Consider the following 21248-nt stretch of genomic DNA (forward strand, 5'->3'; position numbering starts at 1 on the left):
ATTGGGTCGAACAAATGCAGATTTGGTAACTGCTTTGCAGAACCACACTGCCCTGCCTCTAGGAATGACCTCAGCCTCACAGGTTCTTGTCTTTGCAATAAAGCTCCTTGCTCTCATGCTAACACCCTTGACCTGGGTGCCCTGCAACATTCCAGCAAAGCACATCACTATCCCATGGAGCGATGCCTCATTTTCTACTTAGGTACTTTCCAACCTCAAGGTCTCAATATTGAACTTAAAAACTTCAAAAACTGATCGGATTCTGCCCGTTACCCATTTTTCTCACATTCTTTTCCCCAATCCTCCTCCCTCACCCCACCCACACACAGCATGGTTTTGTTTCTGTCTTCCTTACTTTGCTCTTGGTAGAGAGGACCCACCCTGCTGCCTCACAATGCCAGGGACACAGTTTGATTCCATCTTTGGGTGACTGCCTGTGTGGGGTTTGCAATTCTCCCCGTGTCTGCGTTCGGGTGCTCCGGTTTCCTCCCACAGTCCAAAGATGTGCAGGTTAGGTGAATTGGCCTCGCTAAGTTGCCCATAGTGTTCAGGGATGTGTAGGTTAGGTGCATTAGTTAGGGGGATGGGTTACTCCTCAGAAGGTTAATATGGACTTGCTAGGCTAAAGGGCCTGTTTCCACACTCTAGGGAATCTAATTTAAAAAAAACAATTTTCCAACAATCTTTAGTTCTGAATAAGAATTGCACTGGACTTGAAACATGAACCTTAAATATTTCTTCACAGATGCTGCACGACTTGTTGAGTTTCTCCAGCATTCTCTGTCATTTTTTTCAGGTTTCCACAGTATTTAGCTTTTATCGTCTCAAAGAGGTACAAAGGTACATAAAAGGTGCAAGCATTAGAGTTATAGTTACTAAGTTTGCAGATGACACCAAAATTGGAAGTGTAGTGGACAGCGAAGAAGGTTACCTCAGATTACAACAGGATATTGACCAGATGGGGCAATGGGCTGAGAAGTGGCAGATGGAGTTTAATTCAGATAAATGCGAGGTGCTGCATTTTGGGAAAGCAAATCTTAGCAGGACTTTTACACTTAATGGTAAGGTCCTAGGGAGTGTTGCTGAACAAAGAGACCTTGGAGTGCAGGTTCATAGCTCACTGAAAGTGGAGTCGCAGGTAGATAGGATAGTGAAGAAGGCATTTGGTATGCTTTCCTTTATTGATCAGAATATTGAGTACAGGAGTTGGGAGGTCATGTTGCGGCTCTACAGGACATTGGTTAGGCCACTGTTGGAATATTGTGTGCAATTCTGGTCTCCTTCCTATCGGAAAGATGTTGTGAAACTTGAAAGGGTTCAGAAAAGATTTACAAGGATGTTCCTAGGGTTGGAGGATTTGAGCTATAGGGAGAGGCTGAACAGGCTGGGGCTGTTTTCCCTGGAGTGTCGGAGACTGAGGGGTGATCTTATGGAGGTTTACAAAATTATGAAGGGCATGGATAGGATAAATAGGCAAAGTCTTTTCCCTGGGGTTGGCGAGTCCAGAACTAGAGGGCATAGGTTTTGGGTGAGAGGGGAAAGATATAAAAGGGACCTACGGGGCAACCTTTTCACACAGAGGGTGGTGCGTGTATGGAATGAGCTGCCAGAGGAAGTGGTGGAGGCTGGTACAATTGCAACATTTAAGAGGCATTTGGATGGGTATATGAATAGGAAGGGTTTGGAGGGATATGGGCCGGGTGCTGGCAGGTGGGACTAGATTGGGTTAGGATATCTGGTCGGCATGGACTGAAGGGTCTGTTTCCATGCTGTACATCTCTATGACTCCATCACTGTTTAGGAGACCATGCTGTAAACCAATTGCCTGTTGCACCTCCTGCATATCCTCAGGGATCAGTATTGAGACCACAATTGTTTATAATTTAAATTGATGATTTGGAATTGGGGACCACGTATAGTGTGTCAAAGTTCCCAAATGACAATAAGATGAGTGGTAGAGCAAAGTGTGCAGAAGACACTGACAGTCTGCAGAGGGATATAGGAGAAAGCAAGGACTGCAGATTAGAGGCCTTACAGTATGGAAACAGGCCCTTCAGTCCAACAAGTACACACCACCCCTTCAAAAAGTAACCCACCCAGATCCGTTTCCCTACCCTATACTTACCCCTGACTAATGCACCTAACACTGTAGGCAATTTAGCATAGACAATTCACCTGGCTGCACACCCTTGGATTGTGGGAGGAAACCAGAGCACCCGAAGAAAACCCGACAATGTGCCATCTTCACACAGACAGTTGTCCCAGGCAGGAATTGAATTGAACCCGGGTCCCTGATGCTATGAGGCAGAAGTGCTAACCACTGATGCCTCAGATGCTGGAGATCAGAGTCAAACAGTGTGGGGCTGGAAAGCACAGCCAGTCAGGCAGCATCCGAGGTGCAGGAGAGTTGATGTTTCGAGCATAAGCTCTTCATCAGGAATGCAGAGGGATATAGATAGGTTAAGTGAATGGGCAAAAATCTGGTGGATGGTGCACAATGTTGATAAATATGAGGTCATCCATTTTGGTAGGAATAACAGCAAAATGGACCATTATTTGAGTAGTGAAAAATTTCAGCATGCCACTGTGCAGAGGGACCTTGGTGACCTTAAGCATGAATCACAAAATAGTAATTAAGAAGAGAAATTTCCTTCAGTGGTTGAGGGATGGAGCTTAGAAATAGGGAGGTTATACTGCAGCTGTATAAGGTGCTGGGGAAGCCATACCTGCACTACTGTGTATAATTTTGGTCTCCTTACTTGAGAAAGGATGTGCTGGCACTGGAGGGGCTGCAGAGAAGATTCATTAGGTTGATTGAGAGGATTGGCTAATGAGGAGAGACTGAGTAGATTGGGACTATTCTCTTGGAATTTAAAAGAAATAGGGTGGGTTTTACAGAAACATATCAAATTAGGAAGGGAATAGATAAGATAGAAGCAGGGAGGCTGTTTCCACTGGCAGGTGAAAGTCAAACTAGGGGGCAGAGCCTCAAAATAAGGAGAAACAGACTTCGGACTGAGCTGAGGAAGAACCTCTTCACCCAAAGGGTTGTGAATCTGTGGAATTCTCTGTCCAGTGAAGCAGCTGGGGCGACCTCATGAATGTTGAATGATTTTAAGGCAGAGATAGATTTTTGAACAGGAAAGGAATTAAGGGTTATGGTGAGTGAACGGGTTGGTGGAGCTGAGACCATGAAATAGATCAGCCATGATCTTATGGGATGGCAGAGCAGGTAGAGGGGCCCAATGGCCTACTCCTGCTCCCATATCTTACGTTCCCATATCTGTGGTGACTGCACTTCAGAAGTACTTCATAGACTGGAAAGCACTTTTGGTGTCCTGACACCAGGACAGGAGTAGTCTGAATGTAGGTCCTAATTTCTACACACGTAGCCTACATGCCCAGTACAACAGCACAAACAGAAAGTTCAACATTGCTCAGATTGCACTTTCAACAAGCATGTCCAGCACATCAATATTAAATGTTGACTGTTTTCTGTTTGTACATGGTATGGCTTATGTTTCAAAGCACTGCAATATTCAGTGTGTAACAAAAATAAAGTTTCCATGTTATAATTAGCTTTCTCTTATTAGATTAACTATTTTGAGATGCAACACTGGTAAATTCAAATGGTTAGAGCAAATTAAATTTATGACACTTTCAGCAGAAAACTATTTGATTTGCTGAAATGAATTTTTCTTAATTTAGAACATCTTTGTTTCGTAGACGGAATAACCCTACGTGGTGCTGAGCACATTTGAATTCTGATATTCAGACACCTGCAAGGCAGAATGACAAAAGATTTATTCCTGTTTTATAAACCTCTTGATCCAGGTGGAGTGTGGACAAACAGAAACTGCAGTCCTTTCATTGTGGAGGGAAGGAATTTTGAGGATAGATTGAAGAATTTGGGACTGTCGTCCTTGGAGGGAAGAAGGCAGTGATGAGTTTTGATAGAGGTTTTCCAAATCATGAATGGGTGGACAGTTCATAGGATCTACCAGCAGCAGAAGGCCATTCAGCCCCTCGAGCCTGCTCTGCCATTCAACACGATCATGGCTGATCTCATCTCGGCCTCAACTTCACTTTCCCGCCAGCTCTCCATAACCCTTCAACCCATTACTAACTAAAGTCTCCTTAAATATATTCAATGTCCCATCATCGACTGCACTCTGAGGTAGTGAACTCCACAGGTTTATGAGTCTTTGAGAGAAGTAATTTCCCCCTATCTCTGTATTAAATGTGCTACCCATTATCCTAAAACCAGACCTCTTGTTCCAGATTGTTCCACATCCTTTCTGCGTCTGTATTGTCAATGCCTTTAGCATCTAATAGATCGCAATTAGATCTCCTCTCATTCTTATAAATCCCAGAGAGTACAGGCTTAAACTGCTCAATCTCTTTTCTTTAGACAAGCTCCCCACGCCCCCATCTTTGGAGTCAATCCAGTGAACATCTTCTGAACTGCCTGCTCACGTGAGGGGTCCAAACCTCCATGAGGACTCCGGGTCCAGTGTCACTAACATTTTGTACATTTGCCACAACACTTGCCTGCTTTTATATGTTCCCATAGAAATAAATGCTAAACTTATCCCTGTGGTTCCTGCATGCTACTTTTCTGACTGGGAGAGGCTGGTCCTGCTCTTAAAAGAAAAATGAGCGAGAGGTATAAAGTGCAAATGAAGCAAGGGTGATGTGAGAACAAACCTTTCCATGCAATGACAGTAGTTAGGGTATGGATTGCACTATCTGGAAATGTGTTGGAGGCAGGTTCAATTCAAGAGGGTGTTGAGTGGTTATCTAGATAAAATGGTTTGCAAGGGTATGGGGAAAAGGTAGGAGATTGGTAATAGAGCCAGTGCAGACACAATGGGCTGGATGGTCTCCTTCTGCACCTCAACAATTCTGTGATTCAAAGAACAGCAGTCACATTGACTAGAATCCCTACAGTGTGGAAACAGACCCTTCGGCCCAACAAGTTCAAACCAACCCTCTGAAGAGTAACCTTCCCAGATCCCTCCCCTTACCCTATTACTTTGCGTTTACTCCTGACTAATACACCTAGCCTACACATCACTAAACACTATGGGCAACTTAACATGGCCATTCCACTTAACCTGCACATTCTTGGACTGTGGGACGAAACCAGTACATCCAAATGAAACCTAGTCAGACATGGGGAGAATGTGCAAACGCCACACTGACAGTTACCCAAGGCTGGAATTGAGGTGCCCAACGCTGTAAGGCAGCAGTGCTAACCACTGAGCCATTGTGCCATCTCACAACTTAAGTTGGCTGTACTGAGAGGAACCATCAATGACTGAATCAAGCTCCTTGCTTAATCTCTCTACAGCAAAGGCATGAGTATTAATTGGCTCAGGATGAGGAGTTAACGCACAGGAAGAATGTCTATTTTTTAAAAAAGATTGACACTTCTTTTGTGCAAAAATTAATGTAAAGGGATACTTAAATTCTATATGTTTTCGTTTCTGTTTGACATGAAGTTGGTGAACATAGAGTCATAGAGTTGTAGAGATGTACAGCATGGTAACAGACCCTTTGGTCTAACTTGTCCACGCTGACCAGATATCCCAACCCAATCTAGTCCCACCTGCCAGCACCCAGCCCATATCCCTCCAAACCCTTCCTATTCATGTACCCATCCAAATGCCTTTTAATTGCTGTAATTGTACCAGCCTCCACCACTTCCTCTGTCAGCTCATCCCATACACGTACCACCCTCTGTGTGAAAAGGTTGCTGCTAAAATCTCTTTTATATCTTTCCCCCCCTCACTCTAAACCTGTGCCCTCTCGTTCTGGACTCCCCACCCCAGGGAAAATACCTTGTCTTTTTACCCTTTCCATGTCCCTCACGATTTTATAAATCTCTATAAGGTCACCACTCAGCCTCCGACGCTCCAGGGAAAACAGCCCTAGCCTATTCAACCTCTCCCTATAGCTCAAATCCTCCAACCCTGGCAAGATTCCTTGTAAATCTTTTCTGAACCCTTTCACGTTTCATAACATCCTTCCGATAGGTTAACATCAGTCCTATGACTGCATAACAATGGAGACTTTTAAAAATTTATTTGTGGGATGTGTGTGTCACTGACTTTGCCATATTGCCCATCCCTAATTGCCCTAAAGGCAGTTAAGAGTTAACCACATTGCTGTGAGTCTGGAGTCACATATAGGCCAGACCAGGTAGGGACAACAGTTTTCTTCTGTAAAGAAATTTAGTGAATTAGATAGGAAATATTGTTTGATATTTGTTGTCAGGCAATAATGTTAAGCCGTAAGATAGGGGTCCAAGTGAAATTTCCAACCACCTTCAGTCCTGAAGCATCATATGGAACTTAAAAGATTAACTCTGTTTCTCCATCAACAGAGCCTGTCAGACCTGCCAAGTTTGTTTTTAATTCAAGTTATAAACTTTAGCAAGTGACAACAAAGCTTTACCAGACTGATTCCTGGGATGGCAGTACTGAGATATGAAGAGAGACTGGATCTATATTCACTGGGGTTTAGAAGAATGAGAGGGGGACCTCACAGAAACCTGTAACATTCTAATAGAACTGAACTGGGAAAGGCGGCAAGAATGTTCCCGATGGCGAGAGAGTTGAGAACTGGGGCTCGTGGTTAATGGATAAAGAGAAGGCCAGTTATGACTGAGATGAGAAATTTCTTCATCCAGAGAATGGTGAGCCTATGGAATGTTCTACCATAGAAAGTAGTTGAGGCCAAAACATCAAATACTTTCAGAAACTAGGTGGATTGATTTCTTAGGGCTAAAGGAATCAAAGGGTATGGGGAGAAAACAGGAACTGAGTTGGATGTTCAGACATGATCGTATTGAATGGTGGAGCAGACTCAAAGGGCTGAATGGCCTACTCCTACTGTTTTTTTTGTTTTGGAAGTTTCTATAAGATGCTCACATCCGATATTTTTAAAAAAATAGTTTCTTTGGTGCATTAAAAGGGCTGTTCCATTCACAATACTCAGCTCGATCAGGTAGAAACATGGAAACCAGGAGCATAAGACCTTAAGACCAAGGAGCAGAAATTAGGCCATTCAGCCCATTGAGCCTGCTCCACCATTCAATCCAGGCTGATAACTTTCTCAACCCCATTCTCCCACTTTCTCCCCATAACCCTTGATCTCCTGGATACTCAAGAACCTATCTATCTCAGTCTTAAATATACTCAATGACCTGGCCTCAACAGCCTTCTGTGGCAGTGAATTCCATAGATTCCCCACTCTCTGGCTAAAGAAGTTTCTCCTTATCTCCATTCTAAAAAGTCCTTCCTTTACTCTAAGGCTGTGCCCTCAGGTCTTAGTCTGTCCTACTAATGGATACACCTTCCCAACATCCACTCTGTCCAGGCTATTCAGTATTCTGTATGCATGAGTACGCCATCTGGCTGTTCAAGCTTGCTTCACCAGTCAATATGATCATTGCTTTATATCGATACCATATTCCCAATTTCTCCCTGTCCCCCTTGATGCCTTTATCATCCAAAAGTTTATTGATCACTTTCTTGAACATATTCGGTGACTTGATCTTCACAGCCTCCTGTGATAAAGAACATTGAGAAGCTAACACATCACTTTGCGCGTGCAAGTGTTAGGCTGTGACATCTGTCATTTAAAACTGACAGTCAAACAAGATCTCCATCGATTTGAATTTACTGGAGTAATGTGATAGTGCAGGGAATTGCTGTGACCTGGAACATTGCCACAATAAGAATGGTGTCGAAATGAAGGTGACCCTCAGAACATTACTCTGATAAAATACAAATGATTAAGCTTTGTTACACAAACAGTCATTTTCTCTGCACTTAGATTTCCTGGATTTTCCACCGAGCAGGTAAAATGCATAGCGACGATCACAACAGCTGAAGTGGGTACATTAGCAACCAGAACCTCAGCAACAGAGGCAAGAGTGAACTGTAAGAAATATTAAATAAATTGTTTAGGATTGTCAGTGGGAGGAGCTAACCTGTTCCAACTACTAAATTCTATGTAGCTAAACAGTCATGTGTACTTACTCATAAATCTAACATGAGACTGCCATGTTACTCAGATATAATAGATCCATTTATTATGTATTATATACGTGCATTTGGGGCAATTAACTGGATTGTGATTCAGAGCAATAGCAACAGCGTTGGTTCAGTTGCTGCAATGAAGGACTCACCTTCACAACCTCACACCCTCCCTTTTGTTGATTCACAGGGTGAGGGTATCGCTGGCCAGGCAAACATTTATAGTCCATCTCTAAGTGCCTAGAGCGTAGTTGAGATCAATCAAATCACTGTCAGTCTGGAGTCACATGTAGGTCAGACCAGGTAAGAAAGGCAGTTTCCTTCCCTAAAGGACATTAGTGAACCAGATGGGTTTTTCCTACAATCAGTGATGGTGTCACAAACATCATTAGAGTTCTAATTCAACTTCCACTATCGACGATGGCAGGGTTTGAACACGGGTCCCAAAACATTACCTGGGTCTCTGGGTTAACAATCCAGTGATAATACCGCTCAGTCATTGTCTTCCCTTAAGGGCTTGATGACCCAGAGATTAAACCACTGCCAGGTCGATCTCACTTTCTGTCTCTCTGTCTCTCTATCTCTCTCTCTCTCACACATTGTCTCTCTATCCCGTGGCAGCGGTGAGTAAGTTGTCCCAGAGCAGTGGGCGAGGGGGCGGTAAGTAGTCCTGGAGCCACGCGTGAGGGAGTAGGGAGTAAATAGTCCTAGATCAGCGGGCAGGGGGGAGCAGGGAATAACTAGTCCCCAAGCAACGGGTGAGGGGGCAGGGGTAAATAGTCCCGGAGACCGAGCGAGGGGACGGAAAGTGGTCCTGGAGACGCGGGTGGGGGGGGGGGGCGAGGTTAAGTAGTCCCAGAGCAGCAGATGAGGGGGTAAGGAGTAAGTAGTTCCGGAGCTGTGGGTGAGAGGGCGGGGCTTAAGTAATTCTGGAGCCACGAGCAAGGGGGTAAGTAGTCCTGGAGCAGTGGGCAAGGGGCATGGAGTAAGTAGTCCCAGAGCAGTGGGTGAGGGAGCGGGGTAAGTAGTCCCAGAGCCACGAGCGAGGGGATAGTAAGTAGCCCTGGAGCAGCGGGAGAGGGGGCAGGGAGTATGTAGTCCTGGAGCTAGGCACAAAGGGACATTGGGGAATGTAGTCCCGGAGCAGCGTGCGAGGGGGCATGGATAAATAGTCTTGGAGTCACAAGTGAGGAGGCGATAAGTAGTCCTGGAGCTGCAGGCAAGGCGATGGGGAGTAAGTAGTCCGGAGACACGGGCGAGGGTATGGGTGGGTAAGTAGTCCAGGAGCTGCGGGCGGGGGGTGGGGAGTAAGTAATCTCAGAACAATGGGTAAGTGTTAGGGAGTAAGTAGTTCCGGATCTGGGGGTGAGGGTGCGGGGAGTAAGTAGTTCTGGAGTCATGGGCAAGGGAGGCAGTAAGTAGTCCTGGTGCAGCGGGCAAGGGGGTGGGGGTAAGTAGTCCTGGAGTCATGAGTGAGGAGACAGTAAGTAGTCCCAGACCTGCAAGTGAGGGGACAGGGGTAAGTAGTCCTGGAGCCACAAACGAGGGGGCAGGGAATAAGTAGTGGGCAAGTAGTCCTATGCAAGTGGGTAAGTAGTCCTGGAGCTGCGGGCGAGGGGGCCAGAGGTAAGTAGTCCGAATGCAGCGGTCAAGGGGGCAGTAAGTAGTCCTGCAGCTGCACGCAAGTGGCTGGGGAGTAAGTAGTCCCAGAGCAGTGGGTTGGGGGGCAGGAGTATGTAGTCCCAGAGCCATGGGCGAGGGGGCGATAAGTAGTCCTGGAGCAGCGGGCGATGAGGTGTGGAGCGAGCAGAGGAGCAGCTGAGAGCTGTTACAGGGTGGACTGGACTGGAGGCTTTGAGGGGAAGGGAGCTGAGATGGTTGTTGGACTGGGGTCTGATGTGGGCAGTCAGACCACATGGGGAAGCCTCTGTGTTGAGCTGCTGCAATATAATATTTATTTGGATTTTTAAAAATCTGACTGTAATGTCAATCCTTTGACTATATCTTGTTTTTAACTTATTCTTTAAACACTATAAAGTGATGTAACTACTTTCCTTGTTATTCCTCTTTTGTACCTAAAATTTGGCTCCTAGTTTTTTGTCCCTGAGTTGGCACCATAACAGGCGACATTATTAAACTTTTCACTGTACTCCTGTACTTCAGTACAAGTGACAACAAAGGATATTCGCTGTCTCCCTTAACATCAGTAACATAGACTATTGTAAATAAGTTTTGGTGACAGTGGTTCTGCCCAGCACCAGAAGCAGTGTATACAGTACCAAGGTATTCCACAGGAATTATTAGAGACAGGTCAATTTGATGGAAAACCTGCCAACAAACCATTTCTATTCAATGATGCAGGAGAACCATGTGCTACTTTGACCACAAAATCCTACATAAATAATACATCAAATTTAGATTTCTCTTACCCCATTAGCACAGATACTTATTGAACCATGGTATTTTATGAAACTGGTGCCCACTCTATTTCCAACCATGCAGGTGAAGCCCTGGATAATGTTCCTAGTGGGCCAGCATTTTAAAAATGTTAAGTAGCAAACAAATACAGTTTGTAGATGACCTCCTGGACTTCACAAACACAGATCATTTCTGCTCTAAATGTCATCGAGAGGTGGTGGTTGAGGTTACGTTTCAAATACCAGATAATCCGCCCCAATATATCGTAACGTACAGACAGTGTGGTTTCCATTGGATTTGAGTTGGAAACTATAATCGACTGCTGAAAGAATTGTTAAGTGCATGCAAACATGACTATTCTGCCACGTTCCAATGCTGGAGGTTTGCATTGTTACAATTGTAAACTTTGTGGAAATGATAAGCCAGCAACAATGACTCGGGTGTCACAAACTATTTCACTCGCAGAATGAGCAACCACAAGTGATTGAAAATGCTCGCTTCAATACATTGTTGGTGTGGCACGGTGGCTCAGTGGTTAGCACTGCTACCTTATAGCACCAGGGCCCAAGATTCGATTCCAGCCTTGGGGTGACTGTGTCTGTGTGGAGTTTGCACGTTCTCTTCATGGGTTCCCTCAGTCCAAAGATGTGCAGGTCAGGTGAACTAGCCATGCTAAATTGCCCATAGTGTTAGCTGCATCAGTCAGAGGGCAATGAGTCTTGGTGGGTTACCCTTCAGAAGGTTGGTGTGCACTTGTTGGGCCAAAGGGCCTGTTTCCACACTATAAGGAATCTGATCTTTTTTTCCATCTAATTTGCTGAAGTGTGAATGCTCGGTATGAGGTTACTCAGGTACCCTTGGAGAAATATCCACTTTGATTTAGCAGAGTAAATAAGGATTACTGTATCCATTCCTTCCTCTACTGCACCTTTCTTCCTCTCTGTACCTTTGGTCCTCTCAGCCCACACATCATGTCATCATTATCAGTATTGGAGTATTGCATACAGTTCTGGTCACCCCATTATTGGAAGGACGCGGAAGCTTTGGAAAAGGTTCAGAGGAGATTTACTCTGATGTTGCCTGGTATGATGAAAGGCTGAGGGACTTGAGGTTGTTTTCCTCAGAGAAGCAGGTTGAGAGGAGACTTAATTGAGACATATAAGATAATCAGAGGGTTAGATAGGGTGGACAGGGAGAGCCTTTTTCCTCGGATGGCGATGGCTAGCACAAGGGGACGTAGCTTTAAATTGAGGGGTGATAGATACAGGACAGATGTCAGAGGTAGCTTCTTTACTCAGAGAGTAGTAGGGGCATGGAAAGCCCTGCCTGCAACAGTAATAGACTCACCAACATTAATGGCATTTAAATGGTCATTGGATAAACATATGGATGATACTAGGATAGTGTGGGTTAGATGGGCTTCAAATTGGTTCCACAGGTCGGCGCAAGATTGAGGGCCGAACACCCTATGTTCTATATTCTATCACTTCTGTGGGCTATTTCTCTACATTTAGTTCCTTTCACTCTGTCTGTTTTATTCAGTTTAGAGTTTCTGTCTAAATCCCTTCATTGACATGGTGGCTCAGTGGTTAGTAGTGCTGCCTCACACTGCTGTAAACCTGCGTTGAATTCCACCCTTGCGTGACCTTTTTGGAGTATGCACATTCTCCCCACGTCTGTATGGGTTTCCTTCGGGTGCTCCAGTTTCATCCTGAGTTTAAGGGGCACATTTTTGAGGAGAGAGACCTAAAAACAATGTGAGGGGCAAATTCTTTTACACAAAGGATGGTTTGCATGTGGTATGAACTTCCTGAGGCAGTGGTAGATGTGAGTACAATTACAACATTTAAAAAACATTTGGATAAGGACAGGAATAGGAAAGGTTTAGAGGGATATGGCCAGGAGCAGGCAGGTGCGACTGGTTTAGTTGGGAATTATGTTCGGCATGGACTGGTTGGATCAAAGGGCCTGTTTCCGTGCTGTATGCCTCTATGACACAATCCAAAGAGTGCAGGTTGGGTGGATTATCCATGGGAAATATAGGGTGGTTCTGGATGGGATGCTCTTTGGAGGGATGGTGTGTACTCAATGGGCCAAATGGCCTGTCAGGATTCTATGATTCTAATTCAGAAAATGTCTGCATTAACAATAAATATTTCCCATGCTGTAAACATGGGTCAAACTTAGTGGATGTGGGGTTATTGTAAGCATGGTACTGCATGTAGCTAATTTCTAGAAGAGCTCTGAGCATATGAATCTTACCTGCCAGTGGTGGGCCGAGAAGTACCGGACAACACTCTACGATGGTGACGAGTCCCACAGCACTGGAGAATCTCTTGGCACCGACTAAGTCCATCAGCGTTTCGAAGAGAACAGCACTCACCATTCCAAAGGCAAAGCCAAAGAAGAGGGTGTAGACAACTAAGCCTGTGAAGTCATTCGCCAATGAGCACATGACATGGCAGAAGCCATTGTAGAAAACAGCAAAGCTGAAGAAATATTGGATCTTTGGCCTCACCCATCTGGAGTTTGCGAGTAGGCCCATGCTGGGTCTTGCGAACATATCTACAAAAGCGAGAATGGAAAGCAGGAATGCTGCCGAATACTCATCTATGCCAATGTGCTTGGCATAAGGAGCCAAAAAAACTATTGGAGCAAAGAATCCAAAAAACATGATGACATTTCCCGCCAAGTAGATCAGAAATCCCCGATGTTTGAAGAGGGTGAGGTCTAGATAATTATTAATTACGGCAAAGAGAGTTGATTTCTTCTTCTTTTTCTGCAACAGACCATCCTCCAAATCCTTGCCCTCTTCCTTCTTGAGAGCAGAAAACTGTGCATCTTTTGCAGCAGTTGGTTTTATGGGTTGCAGCGGCCTCATCAAGGATCCTGCCACACAACAGTTCAAGAGGATAGCTCCAAGGATGAAGAAACTGCCTCGCCAACCAAAGACGTTAATTAAGTACTGATTCAGAGGTGCCAAAGTGCTCAGGAACACTGGGCTACCAGCCATAGCCAGTCCATTGGCAATGGGACGCTTCTTGTAAAAGTACTTCCCAATCATAGTTAAAGCTGGTTGAAGGTTGAATGCCAATCCTAGGCCTGAAAAGAAATCAAGGAGGTCATCAATCTTGTGAACAGGTACATATAAAACTAAGAGGCAAAATATACATGTGGAGTAAACGAATAGTATTGGGTTGGTATCAGAGGAATCGAGAATGTGGCACTGGAAAAACACAGCAGGTCAGGCAGCATCCGAGGAGCAGGAGAATCATCGTTTTGGGCATAATGTTTCTGATGAGGGACTTGTGCCCGAAATGTCAATTCTCCTGCTCCTCAGATGCTGCCTGCTGTGCTTTTCCAGCACCACACTCTCGACTCTGATCTCCAGCATCTGCAGTCCTCACTTTCTCCTGGTATTAGAGTTATAAAGAACAGGACATCAGGATTGTTCTTTATCCATTCATGGGATGAGGGTGTCACTGGCTGGGCCAGCATTTATTGCCCATCCCTAAGTGCCCAGAGGGCAGTTAAGAGTCAGCCACTTTGCTGTGAGCCTGGAATCACATGTGGGCTGGACTGGGTAATGATGGTAGTTTCCTTCTCTAGTGAACCAAATGGGTTTTTTCAATAATTGATTCATGGTCATCACTCGACTCTTAATTCAGATTTTTTATTTATTGAATTCAAGTTCCACCATCTGCCATGGCAGGATTCAAATCCATGTCCCTCGAACATTATCTGGGGTCAATAGTCCAGCAATAATACCATTAGGCCAGCACTTCCCGACTAAATTACTGTGTGCTTTCTCCATAAAACATCACATCAGTCATTTGCTCCACATATCTCTGATACTTTATTTCACAATGCATTTTGTTTCTGTAACTAAATTTTGAATAACTAATGGCATTTTGTACACATGATTTGAAGATGCTGGTGTTGGACTGGGGTGTACAAAGTTAAAAATCACACAACACCAGGTTCTAGTCCAACAGGTTTAATTGGAAGCACCAGCTTTCAGAGCGCTGCTCCTTCATCAGGTGGTTGTGGAGTACACTATTGTAGGACACAGAATTTATAACAAAAGTTTACAGTGTGATGTAACTGAAATTATACATTGAAAATTACCTTGATTGTTTAAGTGTCTCATCTGTTAGAATGACCATGTTAGTTTCATTTCTTTCATATGTAAATCACAAACCTTTTTTTAAAAGTTACATTCTCAAGTGAACTTTAACAATTGGTGTCAGTCCGGATAATGTATTGAAGGTGTTAGCCCCCTGTGTGCTGCTGTCTGTGCCATAATGTTTAGACTGATTCTAATCTAAAAAATGAATTAACAGAATCTTACATGGGTTCATGCAGTTTTTGAGCAAAGTACAATGTAACTCTGTAAATACAAATTCACCCCACAAACGTATATGTGTATGCATGCATGTGGGTTTGTGTGTATGTGTGTGTGTGTGTGTGTGTGTGTGTGTTGGGGGGGGGGGGGGGGCGGTGGGGAGGTGCAGATGAAGCCATTCCGGTCCTAAATATCTTCAGCCAATATTATAATCATAGCTTTACAATAGATTAGATTAGATTAGATTCCCTCCAGTGTGCAAACAGGTCATTTGGCCAAACAAGTGCACACCAACACTCTGAAGAGTAACCCAACCAGACCCATTTCCCTCTGACTAATGCACCTAACACTATGGGCAATTTAGCATGGCAAATCTACCTGGCCTGCACATCTTTACTCAGAGAGTGGTAAGGGCATGGAATGCCCTGCTTGCCAATGTAGTTAACTCAGCCACATTAGGGAGATTTATCCTTGGATAAGCACATGGATGATGATGAGATAGTGTAGGGGGATGAGCTTAGATGACTTCACAGGTCGGCACAATACTGGGGGCCGAAGGGCCTGTTCTGCGCTGTATTGTTCTATGTTTTATGTTCTATCTGAGGATTTCTGAAGAGGAGTTCTTACAGTTCAGAAGAAGAGTTATACAAGACTGGAAATATTAACTCTGTTTCTCTCTCCACAGATACTGCCAGACCTACTGAGTTTCTGTTTCATTCCAGATTTGCAGAATCCACAACATTTTGCTTTTATTATAGTTCTCTTGTTGTGTATCATCATAATTCACTAGAATGGAAACAATTATGCTATCTCACAGGTTTGGAAAGAATATCAATGGGACCTAAAATTTCTGTGGGTGGCATTTCTCAAAGGCAAAAAGGAGATATATGGGAGCTTCGTGGAATGAAATGCTTTGTTTGACTTTCTGCACTTTATGTCAGCACCACACACAGATCAGACACAAGTACAGGCAGAGAGACTAAACATTTGTGCTTTCATCTCCAACCTCAGCACACTGACACAAACATTACACCAATATAAATTTTCTTCCCATGTTGGATATCAGTTTGAACAACACTGTGATGTTTCATTCCCAGCAAGACATTTCTATGGATTAAAAACAAACATTGTAATGTTTCTTGGTGCAGAATGCTGGACTTCAAGAAAATCAAGAGATATGGGGATAGTACAGAAAAGTACATCAAAACTGATAATCCAATTAGGGAAGGGACTGTACTAGATCTTGTAATGGGGAATAAGCCTGGCCACGTTATCAATGTTAATGTGGGAGCATTTTGGGTGGTATGGTGGCTCAGTGGTTAGCACTGCAGCCTCACAGCATTAGGGACCCGGGTTCAAATTCTGCCACGGGCGACTGTGTGTGTGGAGTTTACACATTCTCCCTGTGTCTGTGTGGGTTTTGTCAAGGTGCTCTGGTTTCCTCCCACAATCCAAAGATGTGCAGGTCAGGTGAATCGGCCATGATAAATTGCCCATAGTGTTAGGTGCATTAGTCAGGGGGGAATGAGTCTGGGTGGGTTACTCTTTGGAGGGTTGGTGTGGACTTGTTGGGCCGAAGAGCCTGTTTCCATACTGGAAGAAATCTCATCTAAAAAGTTACAGATAAAGGATAAAACTGGTCCTCCAATGAAAATGCCAAATCAGGGAAGGTGAATTACAGAAGTATTAAGCAGGAACTAGAGAAATTAGAATGGAGTGGTTGCTTGAGGGTAAATCCACATCTGACACATGGGAGTCTTTTAAAGGCCTATTGATCAGAGCTCAGGACCAGCACATTCCTGTAAGGATGAAAGATAAGGATGGCAAGATTCAGGAACCTTAGATGACAAGAGATATTGAAAATTCAGTCAAAAAGAAAAAGGTATCATATGTAAGTTTTAGGAAATTGAATTCAGACAAGATCCTTGAAGAATACAAAGGAAGAAAGAAAGAATTGAATCAAGGAATTAGGAGTGAGAAGTGGGGCTTTGAGATGTACTTGACAAGTAAAATTAAGTAGAATCCAAAGGTATTTTATGGATTTATTAGGACCAGAAGGGTAGCTATAGAAAAGGTAGGTCCACATAAGAATGAAGGAGGAATCTATGTGTGGAGCTGGAGGACGTGGTGAGGTCCTTAATAAGTTCTTGGTATTGGTATTCACTAAGGAGTAGGACATGGACTATGGTAAAATTAGGGAGGGGCATGTTGAAATTCTAGGGCATGGCAAAATTAAGATGGTGGAGATGTCGAGTGCCTTGAAAAAACATTAAGGTGGATAAGTCTCCAAGACTTGATGGGATTTATCTCAGGATACTGAAAGAGACAAGGGAGGAGATTGCTGGGGCTTGGCTGAGATCTTTGTCTCCTCTTTAGTCACAGGGTAAGGTCCCAGCAGACTGGAGAATGGTCAAGGTTGTCCCTTTGCTTAAGAAAGGCAACAGGGAGAATCCAGAAAATTATAGGCCAGAGGGCCATACCTCAGTGGTGGTAGGTAAATTATTGCAGAAGATTCTTAGGGATAGAATTTAATCACATTTGGGAAAGAATGGACTTATTAGGGTTAGTCAGCATTGTGTAATGAGGGCAAGTCTTGTCTCACAAACTTGATTGAGTCTTATGAGCAAGTGACAAAGATGATTGATGTAGATAAGGCAGTTGATGTCGCCTACATGGACTTTACTAAAACATTGAACAAGGTTCCTCATGGTAGACTGGTGCAAAAGATTAAGTGACATGGCATCCATGGTGAGTTTGTAAGGTGAATGCAAAATTGACTTGGTCATAGATGTGTCGTTATGGAAGGGTGCTTTTAAGACTGGAGATCTGTGTCCAGTACTGTTCCACAAGGATCAGTGCTAGGACCTCTATTGTTTGTAATATATATATAAATGATCTGGATGGAATGTAGATAGCTTGATTAACAAGTTTGCAGATGACACAAAAATTGGCAGAGCTGTGGACAATGAGGAAATTTGTCAAAGGCTACAGCTGAAAATACAGTTGGAAAGTTGACTGGAGAAATGGCAGATGGAGTTTGATCCAGACAAGTGAGAGTAATGCATTTTGGGCGGTCAAATGTAAGAGGAAATTACATAGCAAATAGCAGGACCCTTAGAAGCACTGATATCCAGAGGAATCTTGGAGTACAAGACCATAGCTCTCTGTAGGTGCCAACACAAGTGGATAAGGTGGTAAAGAAGGCCTATGGAATATGTGCCTTCATTGGTTAAGGGATTGAGTATGAATGTTGACAAATCATAAAACATCTCCCAGGTTTGATTCCAGCCTCGGGTGACTGTCTGTGTGGAGTTTACACATTCTCCCTGTGTCTGCATAGGTTTCCTCTGGGTGCTCCGGTTTCCTCCCACAGTCCAAAGATGTGCAGGTCAGGTGAATTGGCCATGCTGAATTGCCTGTAGTGCTAGGTGCATCATTTAAAGGGAAATGGGTCTGAATGGGTTGTTCTTCGGAGGGTCGGTGTAGACTGGTTGGGCCGAAGGGCCTATTTCCAGACTGTGGGGAATCTAATCTAATCTAATCTAAAATCTAATCAGTTCGGCTACATTTGGCATATTGTGTGCAGTTCTGATTGCCTCACTGTAGGAAGGAGGCAGAATCTTCGCAGAAGGTGCACAACAGGGTTACCAGGATATTGCCTGGATTGGAGTGTATTAGCTATAAGGAGAGGTTGGACAAGCTTGGATTGTTTTTGTTCAAGTGTCAGAGGCTGAGGGGTGACCTGATAGAAGTTTATGCAATTTGGGAAGCATGAACAGGCTGGATAATCATAGTCACTTTCTCAGGTGGAACTATCAAATACGAGGAGGCTGTGATGATGCTGTCACTTTAACATGGTTATTTTGTCCTTGGGGTTTTTTTAAGCGAGGTCCTGAAGGCAGAGATGGCAAGGGGCCTAGTTTAACAATGGCAGGGGAATAGCCGGTTCTCCCAGTTCAGGTTTTTTCTAGTTTGTTTTTGCTGTGGTAATCACAAGATGCTGGAGTTCAGAGAAAGCTTCAGCAGATGATTCCTGAGTGACTTTCTCTGAAATCTTTTTGGAAGTTATTCCCTCCTGCCTGTAAGAATCTGTGTTTGAATTTACCTTTTTGTCAAGGAGTGTGTTTATGGGATGTTACTGGACTGGAACAGTTCATTAGTTAAGTTGCTGTCTTAGGTCAGTTAAGTTTTCCAATTGTTAAGTTATTCAAAATTCTGTTTTCTTTTGCGTGAATTTCAACTGCAATGTTTAAATAAATTCTGTTTTGCCTAATGCCGAGTGGTTTGACCAGCTGCACCACATCTGGAACACCCACTTTTCATCTGCTTTTAAAATACAAAAAAGTTAGGGTCCAAACTACCTTCTTAAAATATTTTGAGGGGGTCTGGCCTGGTCCATAACAGGGGCATAGGTTTAAGGTGAGAGTGGGAAAGTTTAAAGGAGATGAATGAAGCAAATGTTTTACACAGAGGGTAGTAGGTAATTGGAATGTGTTGTTAAGGGAGGTGGCAAAAGCAGATACATTAGTAATATTTAAGAGGTATTTAGACAAACACATGAACAGGCAGGAAACCGAGGAATATGGACAATGAGCTTAGACTGGCGTCATAGTTGGTACAGAGACAGTGAGCCTTCAAAAGGTTTCCTCCTGTGCTAGGAGAAAGTGAGGACTGCAGATGCTGGAGATCAGAATCGAGAGTGTGGTGCTGGAAAAGCACAGAAGGTCAGGCAGCATCCGAGGAGCAGGAGAATCGACATTTCGGGCATAAGCCTGATGAAGGATTTATGCCCGAAACTTCGATTCTCCTGGTCCTCGGATGCTGCCTGACCTGCCGTGCTTTACCAGCACCGTACCCTCGACCTTGTTCCTGTGCTATACCATTCTATGCTCAATGTAGAGTTGATGGAGAGGTTCAGCAACAGTTTTACTGAATCGTGGAGGAGACTGAGACTGTTTGGCTGGTCTTTCTCCTACTTCTTATGTGACTAATTGCAATGTTGAAATAAGTTTCAGTCTTCTTAAGAGAAACACCAAGAACTGCAGATGTTAGAAATCAGAAACAAAAACCTGCTGGAGAAACAGAACAGGTCTGGCAGCATCTGTAGAGAGAGAAATGGAGTTAACATTTTGAGACCAATGACCTTTCATCAAAGCATCATTGACAATATATCAGGAGTTGACATGTATTAAGTGGAACTGCACTTCAAACAACAGCTAGTGAAAATATAGAGTTATAAATTAATGGGTAGAGTTTGAAGGGAATACAGAAAAGAAAGAATAATTTAATGGTGCAATTAATTTGATACACAGAATGTTGTTTCTCCAAATTCTGTTTTTGTTTCAATATTTGTTATCCATGTGCACCAAATTAATTGCACTATTAAATTATTCTTTCCTTCCTCTATTCATTTCAAATTCCAGCCATTAACTCACTACAACTGCACTAGCTGTTGGTTAGAAGCGCAGTTCCACTTAATCCACATCTACTCCAGATTTATCATTAGTGATGATTAACGAACTTGTCTCCAGTATAGACAAAGATACTTCAGTAAGTTTCCTTGCCTTCCTTCCCAGATACAACTCAAGGACTGCCACATTAATAACCATAACCACAATTCATACTCAAGATTTCTAGCCAAGATTACAAGTTCCAAACTATTGATCACTGCAAGGAGGTTGTGGAGAACTAACGCACCATCAGAATATACAATGTCTTTTTAATAATCCATGGGACATGGGTGTCGCTAGCTGGCCCAGCATGTATTGCCCATCCCTAGTTGGTCTTAAGAATGTGGGGGTGAGCTGTGTTATTGAACTGCTGCAATCCACCTGCTGTAGGTCGACCCACAATGCCCTTAGGGAAGAAATTCCAGGAATTTGATCCAGCGACACTGAAGGAATGATGATGTATTTCCAAGTCGCATGGTGAATGACTTGGAAGGGAACTTGGAAGTGATGCTATTCCCATGTATTTGCTGTCCTTATCTGGGAGCTGGAAATGATCATAGATTGGGAAGGTGCTGTCTAAGGATCTTTGGTGGATTTCTGCAGTGCGTCTTGTAGATGGTGCACACTGCTGCTACTGAGTATTGGTGGTGGAGGGAGTTGATGTTGTGGATGTGATGCCAATTAAGCAGGCTGCTTTGCCCTGGATGGTGTCAAGTTTCTTAAATGTTGTTAAAGCTGCACTCATCCAGTGAGGGGGGACTATTCCGTCACACTCCTAACTTGTGCTTTGTAAATAGGAGACAGGACTGGGGGAATCAGGAGATGAGTTACTCGACACAGTATTCCTTGCCTCTGACCTGCTCTTGTCTCTGTGTGAGTCCAGTTGTGTTTCTGGTGAATGGTAACCCCGAGGATGGCGATAGTGGGGAATCATTGATGGTAACACACCATCAAATGTTAATTTATATCTTCTATCTGACCCTGCTGTTT

General features: G+C 43.8%; 1 protein-coding gene across 2 annotated transcripts in view; it reads right to left on the reverse strand.

Moving 5' to 3' along the window:
- The window catches only part of LOC140457996 (monocarboxylate transporter 2-like), a 196606-nt gene that overhangs the window by 24643 nt on the left and 150715 nt on the right, over nt 1-21248 (reverse strand). For both annotated transcript variants that reach the window (XM_072551924.1, XM_072551925.1), the window contains exon 4: nt 12726-13565. In XM_072551924.1, coding sequence (XP_072408025.1) covers nt 12726-13565 — 840 coding nt within the window. The remainder of the gene's footprint in view (nt 1-12725; nt 13566-21248) is intronic.

Source organism: Chiloscyllium punctatum, chromosome 32, assembly GCF_047496795.1.
Source record: "Chiloscyllium punctatum isolate Juve2018m chromosome 32, sChiPun1.3, whole genome shotgun sequence".
Taxonomy (NCBI): domain Eukaryota; kingdom Metazoa; phylum Chordata; class Chondrichthyes; order Orectolobiformes; family Hemiscylliidae; genus Chiloscyllium; species Chiloscyllium punctatum.